Source organism: Manis pentadactyla, chromosome 9 (genome assembly GCF_030020395.1).
Source record: "Manis pentadactyla isolate mManPen7 chromosome 9, mManPen7.hap1, whole genome shotgun sequence".
Taxonomy (NCBI): domain Eukaryota; kingdom Metazoa; phylum Chordata; class Mammalia; order Pholidota; family Manidae; genus Manis; species Manis pentadactyla.
In genome coordinates this window covers 85,956,075-85,973,005 of record NC_080027.1, presented here as the reverse complement: position 1 = coordinate 85,973,005, position 16,931 = coordinate 85,956,075, and the positions used below count along the sequence as shown (strand labels likewise).

At 56.6% G+C, this 16,931-nt stretch overlaps 2 protein-coding genes across 6 annotated transcripts in view; one reads left to right on the top strand and one right to left on the bottom strand.

Annotated features, from left to right (window-relative positions):
• Nucleotides 1-16,931, bottom strand: part of MAPK8IP1 (mitogen-activated protein kinase 8 interacting protein 1) — a 31,726-nt gene that overhangs the window by 9,248 nt on the left and 5,547 nt on the right. The window contains exons 2-13 of one of the 5 annotated variants that reach the window (XM_057507602.1): nt 10,093-10,198; nt 7,991-8,287; nt 6,337-6,418; nt 5,592-6,032; nt 5,220-5,501; nt 4,993-5,068; nt 4,272-4,444; nt 3,958-4,067; nt 3,743-3,859; nt 3,567-3,637; nt 3,346-3,444; nt 706-3,008 (exon numbers count right to left, since the gene is read on the bottom strand). In XM_057507602.1, the coding sequence (XP_057363585.1) occupies nt 2,936-3,008; nt 3,346-3,444; nt 3,567-3,637; nt 3,743-3,859; nt 3,958-4,067; nt 4,272-4,444; nt 4,993-5,068; nt 5,220-5,501; nt 5,592-6,032; nt 6,337-6,418; nt 7,991-8,287; nt 10,093-10,198 (1,927 nt within the window). In that variant the 3' untranslated portion in view covers nt 706-2,935. Of the gene's footprint in view, nt 1-705; nt 3,009-3,345; nt 3,445-3,566; nt 3,638-3,742; nt 3,860-3,957; nt 4,068-4,271; nt 4,445-4,992; nt 5,069-5,219; nt 6,033-6,336; nt 6,419-7,990; nt 8,288-10,092; nt 10,199-11,371; nt 11,806-16,931 lie in introns of those variants that run through there. The other 4 variants (XM_057507600.1, XM_036891736.2, XM_057507599.1 and 1 more) reach the window with 4 other exon arrangements.
• FREY1 (Frey regulator of sperm-oocyte fusion 1) lies at nt 1,131-2,126 on the top strand. The gene is made up of 3 exons (XM_036891751.2): nt 1,131-1,577; nt 1,737-1,810; nt 2,001-2,126. The coding sequence occupies exons 1-3, from the start codon at nt 1,474-1,476 to the stop codon at nt 2,120-2,122; spliced, it is 300 nt and encodes a 99-aa protein (XP_036747646.2). The 5' UTR covers nt 1,131-1,473; the 3' UTR covers nt 2,123-2,126.

Sequence of the window (16,931 nt, the reverse complement as noted above, 5' to 3'; positions counted from 1 at the left end):
GGGGTGGTGGGCAGAGATGGAGGCAGAGCAGTGACAGCAAGAGCAGACTTGTAGCAGTAGACGGAGCTGAAGTAAGGCAATGGCAGTGGGGATGGAGAGGCTGAAGTTTAACCCAGGCAGGCCTTGGGTCTGGTTGTGGATAGACAGATAGAGGGTGGCATCTTGGAGGCAGGAGGTTGAAGGACAAGGGTTTGGAGTTGGACAGTGTCCCAGCAGGGGTGACCCTTGGTGGGGACAGAGGATGCTAAGACAGGTTTGTGAGAGTCGGTGGTGTTGACAGAGAAAGGGAGATGATCAGGGAGAAATCCACATGTGGGCTTAGAGCACAGTGTTGAAAGACTAGACTGAAGGAGATGCCAGAACTTGTCAGCCTTGGGGTTACTTACGACCGTGAGCGAGGCTGGAAATAAGGGACTTCCCTCTCTGGGGTTGGGTACCTCAGCAGTTAAAGGAGGGGGATTGGACCCCAGTAGGTCTGTTCTTAGGAGCAAATGGGTTTCTGAAGTGCAGATCCTAGGCTCAGCCCTGGGGTTCTGATCCCACAGGTCTCAGGTGGTGCCAGGGGTTTGTTTAGAGCCTGCATGTTTCTGAAATGAGACAGATTTGCACCGCATTGACAAGGGTCTGGGCAGGAACCAGATGGAAGGCCCCACAGCTATGCCTCAGGCCTGCAAAAACTGATCTCCAGCATACTGTCACACTGCATTTATTCGTTCAACAAACATTTATTGAGCACCCACCAGGTGTTGAGTGCTGGGGGATCCTTCAGTGAACCAGTTCCTGTCCTTTGGAAAGCTTACACTCTAGGGGTGTGGGTCTCAGGCTTTGCCACCTTACTTGAAATCCTTTTGTCCAGCCTCGGGTGGCAGCAGGGACTGTGGAGCCCAAGCCAGGCTGTTCTAAGCTGCAAGGAGCTAAGTGGGGAAGTCTTTCAGAGTGGGCTCTTCTGAGCAGACCACGCCTCTTCAGCTGGCAGGACCTTCCTGGGACTATGGAGATGTCACAGGAGAGGGGGTGGTGGTAGTGGCAGGAGGTGGGGAAGAGGCTGAGTGGGAATGGATGAGGCTGTGGGTGGTGAGGAGTCCGTGACCCTGACTTCTGCTGAGGACCTATTAAATGCCAAACCTTGAGCACATTATGTATGTACCTTATCTCACAGATGAGGAAACAGGCCCCCAGAGATCAACCTAGCAAGAGGCAAGGTTGGGTTTGAACTGAGATCTGACTCAAAAGTCTGTGCCCTTAATCCTTGGGCACTGACACTATAACAAGATTTGGCACCTGTTGGCCTACAGTGCCAGAAAAATAAAACAAAAATGAAACTTCAGCAGAGACTTCTGGCCTAGCCCTGGAGTTGGTGCCGTTGAGCCCTGGAACTAATGCCCTTTGTGAGGTGGCCCCAGAGCTGGCTGCCAGTTCCGTCCTCCTGCTGGGGGAGGGGCAGGCAGAAGCCAGGCGCAAGGACCTGAGTAGATGGTTCTGGCCATGCTGGGGGTTCTGTACCTTAGGGCCAGGCTGAGCCTCTTCCTCCTCTACCTCATCCTGGGAGCTACACTCCTCCGCCCGCAGCCACTAAGGTAAACTCCTGGAGGCAGAAGGGTGGGGCCGCCTGGGGTGGGTGGGGCGGTGGTCTGCTGTGCCGTCTCTCCCTTCCCAGGACAACAGGCTGGCACCATTGTCCTGGGTGTTGGTAGTGGCCTTTGGAGCTAGTGCTGAGTCCGCAAAGTCTCCCACAGGCCTCAGCAGTCTGTTCCTGAGGAATTTTCAGCCCCCCTGGAACTCTCGCAGCCACTTTCCAGTCTGGAGGATGGTAATATCTCTCACCTCTCCCCTCCCCTGACCTCCCCTCCTGGGCCCCATCTGATGGAGATGTGCCCCAGGCAAAGGCGCTCAGGTCTAGCCTTAGGGTCTTCTCATCCCCAAATAGCATCAGTTCAGGGGTGACTTCAGTGGATTCAAAACCAGATTCTCCCACCCATACCTCTTCCTCTCTCTTTAAGACTATGGGGTTCGACCCAAGCACCCATGGCCACAGGGGTCTCGACCTCTCCTCTCCAAGGCCCAGCAGCGCAAGCGGGATGGGCCAGACATGGCCGAGTATTTCTACAACGCACACCTGTGATGGGAACCCCTTATAAAGCTATTCTGTGCAGCAAAGGCTTGGGTTTTCTGGGATGGTAGCGAGCTGGGCATGGGAGGGGATCCAGGTAGATACACCCATTGCGATCCAGAAAGGAAATGGCACTTTAATAGTTGTGGCTGGGGAGATGTGACCAAGATAGGGCTACAGCTAAAGCAGCCAAGAGGCCCTGGTTAGCCTGGGCCAGTCCAGAAGCCGCCTTTTCCTGCCAGGGTGGGGCCTGCCCTGCTGCAGCTCTCCTTCCCCAGTGACACCCCATGCGTGCCAGGGGCCTGCATGGGAGCCATCCAGAAGGTACGAGGGACAGAGCTGGGCAGCACTGCACCCAACCTGTGGCTCTTTCTTACTAGAAAGTCCTCAGGTGGTGGCTGGGCTCAACCTGAGCTCAAGGCCCTCAGTCAGGGTTGGAAGTTGGGGATAGGTGGTAGGGTGGGTACTGGGTGGTGGCATGAGCTTCATCAAGGCAGGAGCCATTAGCCAGAGAGCCTGGCAAGGGAAGTGAAGCCAAGATGGGACTCTGCTCCTCAGATGGGCATCTTTCCTGGCAGGAGGCCTGACCCCCTTCCAGCCCTCTGTGTCCTCCACAGACAAACCTAATCCCATATATTACAATAAACTGCATTTGCCTTTCCCTATAATAACCCCTACCCTCCCCCACCCTTGGCCAAAGGCCTCCACATCCCCATCCTCTGGTGGTGACTGGCGCCCCTCCTCAAGTGGTAACACTTCTTGTGAGCAGCCAGTTGTCCTGGCACTGGCTGAGGGTCCCAGGGATGGAGCAGGTGGTCAGCGCTACTACTCCAGGTAGATGTCTTCTGTGGGGCAGGTGTACTCCACAAACTGCTTGTAGAATTGCTGAAATGCTTTCCTAGGAGGTAGGCAGACACACGGATGACTGGGGAGAAACGGAGTCTCTACCCACTGTTTTCAAACCTTGGGTTGAGGGGCTCCAGTTCTCTCACCCAGAGCTGCTCAGCTCTAGTCTCTACAAATTATGTTTACTGAGTAAGATTTTAACTAGCAGCCGGTAAGTTTGAAAGCCACTCCTTAAGACCACCCAGGACTCTCTCCAGACCACGGAGCAGTGCGCACAGCTGTAGGAAAGCCCCAGGGAATGATGGGTAGCATGAGATGTGTGCTCCAGGGTCTGAGGCTGGGGCTTGTTCCCAGGCCAGGTGCTTGGCAGGATACACACACATACATACCCCACAGACTCTGCCAGGGCTTTAGTGGATTCTTCAGACACAAAGACGTGGCAGGCAAACCGGTGGTCAGCGGGGTGCTTGGTGATGAATCCAAAGTACCTGTTGGGCATGGGGACAGTAGCCTGCTATGGGCAGGACGGGACCCAGACTCTGCCATAACACCCTGCCACAAGGGTCCCAGACTGCCCCTCCATGCTCCACCTCTGTCCCATCCCACTTACTTGTTGTTCTTTGGATGGTATCCACAGAAAGAGATGTTTTTTAACTGGAAAAAGTGGCTACATTTATTCCCCTACAGGAGGGAAAACAGAAAAAGGTGGTTTTTCAGTCTACAGAGGGACACAAGTTGGGAGATCTGGTGGGAGAGTCAGGGGCTATGCCTAGCTGAGGCAGTCACCTTAGCCTCCTGGGAGTCATCAGCCTTGACACCTATCTTCACACCCCGGACACTGATCTCCAGGACACAGGTGGATGGTGGGTTAAAGTGCACAGTGAGCCGGCGGGTGGTGGCAATCTGTGGGTAAGAGATGGGATGTCAAGATCTGGATGTCCATCTCCCCAGGAGAAGACAAGGACTGGGCTGCTCCATCCAAAGTGAGCAGGGAGCAGTACCTTTTGCATAGCAGCACAGAGGACATCATTGCCCTTGTGATAGGGAACCTGGACCGAGCCCAGGAACTTCACCCGGAACAGGTCTACCCAGTCGCTGTTTTTGATCAGGGCTGGAAAGCAAGCAGGAAGTGAGAAGGCAGAGCCATCAGAGGGGGCCACAATCCACAGATTTCCTAACTTGGTTGGGCCTCACTTTTCTCAGTTGTGAAATGGACCTAATGTTACCTCTGCTTGGCCCCCTCCCCAAGTGGCTGAATCTGGAGCATATGTTCACTTGGGGCAGGTGGCACCAGGTAGTGGGGAAGGAACGCTACCTGCCATATGTTCAGGCTCCTTGGTGACCTCAATGGCGTAGTAGGCAGGAAAGATGCCCCGGGCACCTGTGCGCATATTGTAGGCCTCATACCAGTAGTCCTCCGCCTGCAGCTCCACCAGCAGAGGGTCGTCCACCTCCAGCTCAAGTTCATCTTCATGTCGAGGCACAAACCTGTTCCCAGCAAAAGCGAGTGAGGAATTCATCACCAGGGCCTCTCCAGCCAGGCCATCCATCCACTACCCACCCTGCTCTGGCAATGGTGAGATATATAAGCAATGTTGGTTCAATAAACATTTGCAAAGCATCCCGAGTGACTGTCACAATGTTAGCTTCTGGAGGAGACCGATGTTAATGAGGCACACATCTGCCATCAAGGAACTCCAGGGCCAAGGGAGGAAGGTGAGGCAATGTGGGTTTGTGTGTGGTCAGGATCATCTCTGCTGGGTGTCTTTCAAGGCTTCTGCCCCTGGCCAGGTTAGGTGCTCAGTCCTGGGCTCCAACAGCACAGCAAAGGCCACACTGCTTTGAAACCATCCACTCTGTCACCGTACTCTGAGTTCTTAGAAGGTAGGCACTGTAACCCTGGGGCTGAGTGGATGAATGCATGCCAGTGGTGGAGGCTGGAGGGCAGGGGTTGTGTTTAGGCCATGCACTGATGGCAGAAGCAAGGAGGGGGTGGTCCCAGCTGCTGCCCAGTCCCCCAGACCCTGTGCTCTTACCTGAATATGGCCCGGTGGGTCTGCTCCTGCTCCTCCCCATTGATGACACAGGAGAAGAGGCCGAAGGACTCTGCACCTACAGTTGAAGGGCACGGGCTGGAGGAGGGTGGCCCCAGCCCTCAGTCCTAACACTTTGAACAGGATGGGCCTGAGGCCAACCTCTCTGGAACATCCTCATATTGGCTCTCCCCACCTGGGCCCCCCACAGCTCCCCACTGTGGACTCACTGGAGGAGCGAGAGTGGCCACTCATGAAGACATTCAGGAACTTCCTGGAGAAGTGGACATCAGGTTCATCAGGTGTGGAGTCCTCTGAAAGGCAGGCTGGGGGCCGCGGCCGGGGGGCCTCCTCATATTCCTCTCCAATGGCCGACTCATAGGGCGAGGAGGCAGAGGCGCAGTTGTCATAGACGGTGGCAGAGTCACTCTCGTCACTGTAGTCTCCAAAGCACGGCCGCAGGCTCACCAGCTCCAGCTGTGCGTGCTCATCCACCACCAGCGTATACTTGACTGAGTCATAGGACAGGGCGCTGGTGTCAGAGCTCAGTGAGGCCCGTGGAGGTGGCGGCGGCTCCCCGAGGCTCCCCCGCCATCCTCCACCTGGTGGCTCAGCTCGCTCAGGGGAAGACAAGCAGTCGAAGCCCTCGTCTTCCTCACTGATGGAGGGGTGTGGCCGCCCTGCTGTTGAGGGGTAGGCAGCAGGGTCTGGATCAGAGCTGACTGACATCCGGCTCTCAGCTGGTGGCAGGAAGGTGGAGGTGGGCTCTGTGGGGTCTGGAGGCCTCTGCACGGGTGTCAGGTAGATCTCCTCAGTGGCCTCCAGCCGCACGTCTGCCTGGTAGTGGATGCGGTCTCGATGCAAATGGGCCCGGCCACTAGGTGGGGCAGCTGGGGGGCTACTGGGAAGTGCCATCTGGGTGGCAGCACTGCGGCGGCAAGGGCTGTCTGTGGAGGTGCCTCGGTCCTTGGTGGGAGCAGGGCTGCTCTGGGGTGGCAGCTCATCGCTCAGGCAGATGTGTTCATGTGGAGGTGTCTGCTCTCCTGGAGAGTGGGCAGTTCAGTGCTGAAGGCAGGTGCCCTTACCTTTGACTCCCAGGCTACCTGCTCCCTCTACTCAGCATGTGGATAAAGAAACTATGACAAAGCCTCCCTGGGGTAACAGGTCCATGGCGGGCTCTGGGGCGAGTCCTCTTTTTCCTGCTACAGCTGACCTCAGATGGGCCTGCCCAGGGCTGTGGGACAGGCAGTTTACCTCTGCCCAGCAAGCTGGAGACTGTTAGGTTTGCTCTCTGCAGTGGGGACTGTGGGCACATGAAGGTCGGTAAGGGAAAAAGTCCTGACTTACCTGTCTTCAGAGGTGAGGATGATCGAGACACCCGATCCTGCCAACTGTGCTTCTTGCCCAGAGAATTATTATTCAGTGTGTCCTGCGCAGGGAACAAAAGGCTCTTGTGACAGAACCAGTCAACAGTGCCCAGCACAGGGAGGCCCTGGCCCTGCCCCCGTGAGGCCATCCCTAGGCCATTTGCTGCATCCTCCCCAGTGCTTGCCAAAGGCCTCACCCCCAACCCTCCTCTGGAGCAGACAGGAGGGGTAGCAAGACACAGCCCTCCCAGCCAGGCTGCTGGCTGCAGACAGCCTTCCCTCCTGGCTCAGGAAAGCTGGTCAACACTTAGGGAGATTCTCTTATCAGCTTCAACGAAAGTGGTAATGGTCAGTGTGTGCGGTGAGTAGGGGAGGAACAGAAGCCCTAACAGTCTGGGGACATAGCCAGACACCCAGTCCCAAGCACTGAGGGTTTACATGAAAGATGTTCACTTCCAGCCCAAATTCTCTGGCGCTCAGGAGGCTACAGGCAAAGACACTGGTAGAGCCTGAGGAAGGATCTCCCCAGCAACTGGCCTGGGGACTGGGATGAAACATGTGAATGATGAATCCCATAACATGGTTCCCCCATTTCCCAAGAGCACATGACTGAGGAATGACAGATATACTGCCAGCAGCCCTCTTCCCTGGATCTCTGGGCTGCCCATCGATGTTCTTAGCCCCCACCCACCAGGATCCCTCTCCACAATGCTTATATATAAGGCACCCTACGCAAAACTTAGGCCCCCTCCCCTGGAAACACCACAGAGGCCCTCACATTCATGAGTTTGGCTGCCAAAATGCACCCCAGAGGATCCTGGGAAAAGCACCAATGCTTTCCCTGCAGCCCCTGCACCCTCCACCAACCACCTCCCTGAGCTGCCTCCTCAGTCTCTCTCCTGATCGGGCCTGAAGACAAAGGGCCACAGCCTGCTGTCCTTCACCTTATTCAACCCTCCTTGGCTTCCAGCCACCTAGCCCAAGAGCCCAAGGCCCCTAACTTAGCCAAGCAGCCCCACCTCCCGTTTCTCTTCCCTGCCTTTTGGGAATTTCCAGCTGCCCACATTTAAAATTGGCTGCTGCTTCTGCGCTCCATCCCCAACTCTTCACAATTTCCCTGACCTTCCCCCATGCCGACCACTTCAGAAGTCTTGTCTCCAGGCCCTGCTTCTACCTCACCTTCACCAGGAACCCCATACCCCAAAGGGGAGATCTTGCCACAGCCTGAGGACCCAACCTCCACACACTTGCAAACTCTCAAAGGCCGGTTCTGTTCATCTCTTAAGTCTCCTTACCCGGATCCCTCCGCTGTCCCTCAGTCCCTTCACTCCTTCAACCCCTTCTCAGGCCTGCAAACCCAGGCCAACTCCACCTGGCCACTCTCCCTTAGGACAGATCCTACCTGCCCTCCGAGACCACCTCCCCGGGGACCTCCTTCTTAGGAAGCCTTTTGAAGTCTCATCAAGCCGGAGGCCTCCCAGCGCAGGACAGGCACGTCCCTCTTCCGCAGCCCCTCCTCGTTCCCACCCTGCCGCCCGGCCCGGGCCTTGAGGCGCTTGGCACTCCTTACACCTCCCGGGCCCAGGCCCAGGGCACCGCCCTCCAAACCCCGCCCCAACCTGCTCGCACCTCACCTGAGACCGCGGCACCTGCGGAAAGAGGTTGAGCGTGGTGGGCCGCTTGGGCCGGTAAGTGTCCCCGCCGCCCGGGCCCTGGCTCTGGCTGCGCGGAGCGGGCTCCTGGCGGGGCTCGGCTTCGGGCCGCCCCGGTCCCGACCGCTGCGCCGCGCGATCCTCCTCGTCCTCCTCCTCGTCGTCCTCGGCGCCGGGAGTGTCCTCCGCCGCGTCGATCAGGTCCATCTGCAGCATCTCTGCCTGCAGCCGGCTCCCGGCGCCGCCACCTCCCGCAGACAGGAGTCCGGCGCGCGGGGGCTGAGCGGCGCGGACGGAGGGGCGTCAGGGGGCGGGGGCGGGGCGGGGCCTAAGCCACCGCACACCGCCCCCCGCTCGGGCGAGTCCATTCCACGCCCACAAATGGGGGGAGGGGTAGACAGGGAACGGGATAGGGCCCAGCGAGAGGGCCACGCCCGCACGCCCACCCTCCAGGATGATGCGCGAGACCACCTCCTCCCGACTTCAGTCCGTGCCTTTCGCAGTGCACACCTCTCCCTTCCCCACGGTTCCCCATTCAAGACTCTTTGCACCCTCCCGTTCCCTTGGTAACGGCCGGTGACCTCACCCGGGTTGTAAGCCGAGCCCAGAGTGAGGTCACCGCTGTTGCCATGGGGACGCAGGATCGCCAAGGAGTTGGGGCCCCACAAGGGATTGATTGGTCTGGGGGTAGATTCGTGTTGAAGGGGTCTGTGACAAAGACTAGGAAAACAGCCTCAGCCAGGCGAGGGATCACCCACCTTCCTGTGTCCACAGGCCGAGACCCCTTCTACCTGAGATTTTCCCTCAGGCCAGCCTCACCTTAATAATCAGAGTCCTGTTCTAGTTCCATCTCTGCCACAAACTCCCTGGCATCTTGGACGGATCCCCTGTACCTCCAATTCTCTCACCAGTTAACTGTCTTCCAGCTTTCCAGAAAGGCGAGGACTCACAGGCAAGAATGTGTGAAAGCCCCCTGGAGCTTGTCTAAGGCCAAGCAGGGGACACTTGTAGCTAGAACTGCCTGGGTGCAGAGACCACTCTCTCCAAGGCCTGCTTGTTCATGTTGCTACGGAGGGCAGTGGGTTATCCCGACAGGTGCGTGACCTTACAGACCATGTTAGGGTCCTGGGACCATCTCCCAAGTCCAGAATAAATAGCCTCTGCTTCCTTCCCTTCCTGGCTTTGCCAGAGGGTGGAGTTTGGGTGTAAGGTATTGGTTTCCTCTTGCCTGGCAGAGCTTACAGAATCTCTGGGGCCAACAGGAGGTCAACACAGAGACAGGCACATGATCCCAACTCACAATGTAGCTCTCCTTTGCTATCCATTCTCCTAACACTGTGCCTATTTTGGCCACACACCCTCCTGGGGCCTGAGAGAAGCTCTGGGCTTAGCAACCTAAACATGTGCTTTACCTTCCATTTCCTGGCTAGTGGCCCCTTCTTCCTGTCCTGAAGACATTGGGGACCTCTGTCTACCTCAGGCTCCCCATATGCTAAGGACCTCTTAGCAAGATTCAGAACTTTGGGGATAGAGGGGGCATCTGTCGCGTGACCAAGTCAGGGAGCCCAGAGCAGCAGCAATGCTGTTAACCCTGCAGAGGGGTCTTCAGGACTGTGGGCCAGAGGAGATGTCAGGCTTGGTCTGGGGCAGTGGCAGCTGAGGGAGCGCCTTGGCTCTTGTTCCTGCCCCAAAGCCCCGCAGACTCCAGCAGACTCCACCCTGCTCTGCCTCTGGCCCTCTGCCAAGGTTGCTCTTGAAAGGATTTAGGGTAGTTCTGAGCCATCCCTTAACTTTGGCCCTAACTGCTACTATCCTAGCTCTCAAGACCTCCCCCCAACCCCATCCCCGCTCTTCCTTTTTGTTGAGGGAGCTGCTTCCAGCCTTAGCCCCTAGCCGAAAAAAAAAAAAATTGAGATCTAGCACCCGAGATGTGCCAAGCATTGTACTTCCTGCACATTTCCTGCATGTTATTTCACTTAATGTGCTTCCCTATAGCCCCTGAAAGCCCCTTTGTAGATACGGGGATGCCCTCACTCCTGTCCCTACCCATCCTGCCTCAGGGATTCCTGGGAGCCAGCTCTTACCCGTAAGGACAGGGTTTCTTTGCACTGCAGGCTGATGCCACACTCATCGGTGATCTCTGAGAGGTCTTCATCCTCAAACTCCTCCAGGCTGATGTCATGGGTGAGCCTGGTAGGGACAGGAAGCCAAAGTTACAACACAGGGGACTGCTCAGCCCATTGACATTTCCCTAGTACCTCTTCCAAGGGGCAGCCCCTCAAAAGCAGATCAGAGCCCCTAAAGAATGAGACTTAGGGTCCACCAGCACCAACGCAAGGGGTAATTAACAGGCAGGAATTGGACTCAGGCCACCATACCCCCTCCCGGGGTAATGGTGGGAGGGGAGGCTCCTCCCAGCTGGGAGCTGTTCATCCTATTGCCAACCAGGAGGTAGTTCCTAGAAGGCCCAGCAGGTCAGAGCATCAGCTCTGCCAGAGAAATGCCTCCCGGGTCAAGGCAGGTGCCATGGCCAGTTCATCCACAGAGAACACAGAGTTGAGAAGAGACTCCAAGTGATGTTGGAGTGGGTGGAGGTGGAGGTGGGGGTTGGGGGAGGCCTCCCTGTGCAATTCCTGCAGCAATAAAACCCAAGGTGCTGGCAGAGGCCCTCCCCAGCCTCAGAGGAGTGAGCCATGTCCCAGCCCAGGAAGACCAATGCCTCTTGAGGCTTGGGAGCAAGCAGAGGGAAATACGGTGTTGATGTGGGTAGTTTCAGCCCATTCCAGGACAGACTATGCCCCCATTCTGTGTTCTTGATCTCATCTCTTTAACCCAAAACTGCCTTGCCCAGCCTACAGACCCTGAATAGGAGGCTGTGCAGATGGGGTCAGGGGAAGCCTCAGGCTGGGATGTCATGAGCTCAGGAGGCAGACCAAAGCACTTCAGCGATGTAATTCTAACTGCCAGTACTAGAACCCTTTCTCCCCAGGCCACCCATGTGGCCCCACCCCAGAGCACAGGGCTGTGCCAGCTATTGCTGTGCCTGCCTGCCTTCCCCCTGCACCCGCTCACTTCCAGCCCTGGGGACTCCACCTGGTTCCGTGTGAGTGGGACATTTGGGAGAATTCTGCTGGAGACGTTGGGGAGAATTCTGAGCCTTTTCCAAAATAAGACCAGGAGATTGAGGCATAGAGCAAGGGAGACCCACTAGTCCAAGGTCACCAAGGAGAGGTGGTGATCCAGCCCCCCAGGAAACTGAGGAGGCCCACACCCACACCTCTCACTGCCACCAGACTACATAGAAGCCCAGAGCTCACCGGAGCTGCCCCCACAGCTCCCCCCGCCAGACCCCACATTCCCTACCAGCGCTCCCACTGATCCTCCAACCAGCTGTCATTGTCTGGGCTCGAATCCATCTTCAGCACCAGCTGCATGGAGAACCCTGCCCAGCTGGGGGGCTACGGGGCCCCAGGGCCACCTTCTCATGCCCAGAAGGATTGGGGGGCCAGGGCTCGGGGCAGGGCTGGGGCCTTGGGCCTCCACTGCCCAGGCCTGCCTTTCTGCGTCCTGTCTACTGCAGAAGCCGAAGGAGCTCATTAAATATAGATGGGCCAGGAGAGAAGGCAGTGACTGCCGACCGGCCCCAACCCCAGCTCTCCCTGGTCCAGCCCTCAGCGGCAGGCAGCTTCCTCCCGGCCAGTAGCTCTGGCGCTGTCTAGCTGCCTCCCCCTCAGGTTCAGATTACTGCAGTCAATGCCACTGGCTCCACCTGCCCTTCCGACGCCCCAGTCAGGGCTGGGACGGCCCCCCTTCCTGTCTCAGGCTTTGTAAGCAGATGGCAGAAACCTGGGATGTTTCCCCCCAGAAGCCAGCCCCTGATCTGCTTTAAAGGGCCAGCACCACACTCAGGCTGCCTGGCAGTGACATGGGAGGGCTTCCAAAATTCTCCACAAATGGATGTCTCATCCACAGGGGCATGCTTAGCCCCTGCACCTCATCCAGGAAGCTTCTGTGACCCAGGCCATGTCCAGACAGCGCTGGCTGGGTTCGGGCTGCTTCTATTGCCCCCCACCCCCGGTTTTTGACAGATCCTGCCTCCTCTCAGGGGCTCCATCCTTCAGCACCCAGAAGTGCCTATGGGCATAGGAGGCTCCACAGCCAGGACTTGGAGCAGGACTGGAAGAGTGGCCTGGGAGATAAGGAGCTTCCTGTCACTAAGGACAGACACACACAGAAGCTGGAAGGCCCCTGGAGGGAATGGCAGAGAGGGATTCTGGCCAGGCCAAGGGGGCTGCAGGGACAGAGGGCTCTTTAAGGCTTCTTCTCACCTGGATAACAAGGGTGGTAGGTTCCCAGGACTGTGGTCGGGGTGTTGGGGGGGTGAAAGTGGGGAGGACGGCCCAGGAGAGAGGCCAGAGCAGCTCAGCACCTCTGGCCAGCACAGAGATGAGAACACAGTGGTTGGTACTAAGTAAAATGGCCGTCGCACACCAGCTGCCTGGACAGTCACAGAGGAGGCACCCCTGGGACCCAGCCAGCATCAGGGCGCTACATTTGACCAAGAGGTGCCCTCCGATGCTTCTGCTCTGCCAGTCACCCCTGCACATATCTGTTTCCTCCTCACTGCCCAGCACTGGTCCAGCCTGCCTCTGCAGTCCCAGACTACCCAACTGACCTGCCTGCCTCAGTTTTGCCATGCCTGTACCACTCTATCCCACGCACCACTACCAGGCAATGCTGCCTAGGATACTACCCTTCTGTCCCCCACTCAAAATCCTCCAGGGCTCCCTGTCAGCAGCTGACCCCTTGGCCTGGCATTCAAGACCTTCAACTGCATGTGCGGTTGATTGTGCCTCCGAAGCGTTTAGCCCAGGGCTTGGGTGGAGCACAGGCAGGCTCTCAACCTGCGCTTGCTAGAAGAAGGCCCAGGCAAGCCTGCTCCTCCGGGAAGCCCTCCTGGCCCACTGCGCCAGCACCTCACAGCCCTCTTGGCAATACTCCCTGGTCACCTGTAATTGCCTCACTTGTGGTGGTGTCGCCATGTGTGGACTCAAGGCAGTGTGATGGAGCACAAAGAACCGTGTCTCCATCAGACACGCCCCCACCCCGGCTGCTTCAAAGGTGGATGTACCCCATGGATGATGAATACAGGCCGCCTCCCTCCCCGCTCTGTCTGGACCATATGCTTCTGGAAAACGGAGCTAGCAGGCCATCCTGCACACACTGGGCACTCAGCACATGCCTACAAGATGTTGCCAAAGGGCATTCTGAGCCTCCACCTCCTCCTCTCAAACCAAAGTATTCAGGCCAGGTCAGCCAGGTCTAACTTGGGTGTGGGCTGGGGGCTTCTTGGCTGTACCCTCAGTATCACTTGATATCCTGCTTCCTGGGACAGCAGATCTGGGGGCCGGCATGGGCTGGGGCTCACAAGCCTGCACTCAAGCCTGGTTCTGGGGACTTGGGGGTTAAGGGAGCAGCTTCTCCTCTGATTTTTTTCTCATAAGCAAGGCAGAAAGGTGGAACAGCCACCAAATCAGGCTTGGCAGCAGAAGGCCTGAGATCAAATCCTGACTCCTGTGCTTATGAGGGTCAGCTGCTCCATCTCCTGAGCAGCTGCCATGCCCTGGCTGCCAATCTCCTTTATGCTCTGTATCTCTCTGAATCACTACAGCCTTGGGAGAGGGTTTTATTTTGCCCATTTTACAGATGAGGAGCACTAAGGCTCAAATAAAAGGTGCCATAGGTCTAGTTTCCCCACATATAAAATGAAGCCACCTATACCTGCCCACCCATTTCAGGGGTGCTAGTGGGGATTAACAGAGTGGAGTGTTCATGAATCCCAAAATGCTGTGAGAGGTCACAATCAAGATCAAGGGGATAGACTGTACAAGGAATTCCCTTTGAAAGTCACCCCATGCCCATCCTCGCCCCCCACCTCCCACCTTTTCCTCCGGCTTCTCCAGGCATCGGATGTTCTGGGCCTCCCAGCCAAAGTCCCAGGAGACATTCTGTGGAAGGAAAGCCAGGAAGACCCTTGGTCTCTCCAGGCTCAAGGAAGGTAACTGTGGGGAGGAAGAGAGAGAGGGAGGTTCCCTACTGCTCACGCTGATCACCCACCACCACCACCACAATGCCACCTTAAGCTGAACAGGACAAGCTTCCAAATGGTCGGGTCGCAGGTCAGCATCCCTCGCTTCCAGACCTGGAGACCTCAGCAGCTTCCCTTGGAAGCAGCCACTGCAATCCATGGGACCTGCTGCCCATTCAGGTGAGCCAATTCCAGGGTCTCTTCCATATTCACACTTGGAAAATGTGTAGGATTTTGGTCTCTCAAGACCTCCCTGACCTTTGGAGTCTCTTTATATTCAAGGCCCCCAGTCCGTCCTTCTGGCCAAGCTTGTCTCTGCATTGCATTCTGAACACACCATCCTCTCTACTTCCCACTCGCTCCTGAGCTGAGCTCTCCTAAATGAACAAACATGCCATTTGTGTTCTGATGTTTATTCTGTGGCCTTTTCCCTTGGCATGTGCAGTCACACCTCCCTGTTGCCTTTGGTCCACTCATAGCAGCCCTCAGACTTTCTAATTTGCTGTTTCAATCCAGTAATAGGCTGAGTTAGAAGTGTGTGCAAAGTAAGGGGTAGTGGTAAAGTGCCGAGAATTTAGCTGAGCCAGGCCAAACCTGAGCCAAGTGTTTGACTGCCCAGAAGCCATTCCTGTCTTCCCATTCCTGGCTCCACTGGAGTGAGGTAAGGATGCCAGCCAAGTGACCTTGAGTCCTGGACATGGTGCCTCACGGGCCCCTCTGGCAACAGAGAGCATCTATGGTCCCAACATCCAGCCCATCTCTCTGTCTCCCTGGGAATGCTGAGCGCAGAGCTGGCTCCCAGTGGGGCCTCAGGACACCTGTGGGTCGCCTGCTCATCTGCACAGGTTCTCCATTTCTCTCTGGTTCCCCTACCAGCCATTCTCCACTGGGCAGCCATTTGACATTTAACAAACCGACATTTGACATCCAATCTGGTCTTGTAACCCTCCCCAGCTCGGAATCCTCTGACAGCTTCCCCTAGCTCTTAGGAAAAGGGGCCAAAATTCTCACCTGTGGCCTAAAGACTCAGTATGACTTCCCCTCCCTTCCAGCCTGTACCTCACCCCCAGCCCCCACATCCCATCCCCCAACTCTGTAGGCTCCTGCCTTGCCGGTTCCTGCAATGAAGCCTCCTCTGACTTCCCTGAGTAGGCCAAACAGCCCGCTACTGGCTCTCCTGGCCACTCTTGCTGGTAGTTCTGGATTACTAACATTTCAAACTTTTGCCTCTGCTCAGAGGCAGCTGGTGCACAAGGGTGGGACCATGTCTCTCTTGATGAACAATGTGTGGTGCCTCATGGGCACCTGCATGTGCTTCTGAGTGAATGAGCCACTGGGGCCTCTGGGTCCATCTAGACTCTCCCCTTGGACATCTCAAGGCCAGTTCCCCTTTCAGCCCAGCTTCCTGTGTCCCCACCTACTTCAGAGCCTGGGTAGGATGTGTAGGCCCCTGGGAAGGTGGCCCTGACTGAAACGTGAAGTGGAGACCAGCCAGGCCCAACCTCACCCTCAGAACCCTCTCTCCATACCCCCCACCAGCTGTGGGGGGACTCTGGGAGCAGACTGGGTTTGTTCCTCTGGCCTGGAATTCTCTTCCTGACCAAATCCACACTGGGGACATATGTAGTGAAAAACTGAATCCAGCCCAGGAAACAAGTCCCAGAGGACAACCCCTACTTGGGTTTATAGTGTGTCTGACCTATTGAAACCCTTGGCTACTGATAGGCAGCAAGCACTCTGGGATCTGGTGATCTGGCTTTTGGGAAACTGCCATGAGAAAACAGTCCCACGTGTGGAAAAACCTTTACACACAAGGATATGTATTTCTTATAACAGCAAACGAGTGAAAACAGCCAACAGCTCGGCACCGGGGAGCTGGCGAAGCCACAGCCATCCAGTGGATGGAACATTATGCAGGCATAAAGTCTGTGCATGAACATGGAAAATGGCAGCCAATGTAATGCACAAAAACAAGTTACAACCTTATGGTTTCACAGGAAGAGATGCTACCATGGAAATGGTTGTGAGATGTGATGGGATCTGGGGATATCTTTTCTTTTCTGCTCCCCGTGACAAACGTTCTGTATGGGGTCACACCACCCTAGGCCCGGCTTCCAGCCTGGTTCTGGGGCTGCCTGCCCTCTCACAGAGCCATGTCTCCCAGGGGTAGGGGCCACCACGCTCCAACTGGCACTAGTTCCCCGTCTCTGCTCTGATCGGTGCACAAAGCCCAGACCCTACATGCCACAGGCACTAAAGAGACGCCTACCAGAGGAAATGCTGGTTGGCTGCAACCCCAAGAGCCCTGTGACCACACCACATGTATCTCCAGTGCTGGAGTGGGCAAGGCCTCCAGCTGCACTAGCGTAGTGCTAGGGGGCAGAGATGGCATCCTAGAATGGGTAAGAATCCTGGGGGATGGATGGTGGCAGGGACCCAGTTTGTGGGATCCACTGGGGTCCCAGGCCAAAATTGGGTTGTGGCCCTTTCCCAAGAATCCAGAGACCAACTTTAAGGTTCTGAAATCAAGAACTGGTTGATATCCTGCCTTAACCATGTCCAGGCTGTGTGAGGCAAATCTCTGCTCCCACATGGCAGGTGGTGGGCTGGCTCTGAAGCAATAGCTTCTCCACCAGCCTTCCTGCCATGGGAACATGGCTAGCTGAACAGGTCATGGAGCTGGAGTTTGCAGCCTGGTCACAGGCCACCTGCCTCACTCTCTGTCTCCTGGCCAGCAAGATTCTCTCTGAGGCTTCAGTGGCCATGTCGCTCTCTAAATGGAGACTCTCAGGGTCTCTCACTCCAGCCCAATTCTAACAGTGAGTCCCAGACCCC

Excerpts from the sequence above, each read along its gene's own strand:
- FREY1 (XM_036891751.2), top strand. The coding sequence starts at position 1,474 with ATGGTTCTGGCCATGCTGGGGGTTCTGTACCTTAGGGCCAGGCTGAGC. Across the intron at positions 1,578-1,736 it reads CTCCGCCCGCAGCCACTAAG|GCCTCAGCAGTCTGTTCCTG; the intron begins GTAAACTCCTGG and ends AGTCTCCCACAG. Across the intron at positions 1,811-2,000 it reads ACTTTCCAGTCTGGAGGATG|ACTATGGGGTTCGACCCAAG; the intron begins GTAATATCTCTC and ends TCTCTCTTTAAG.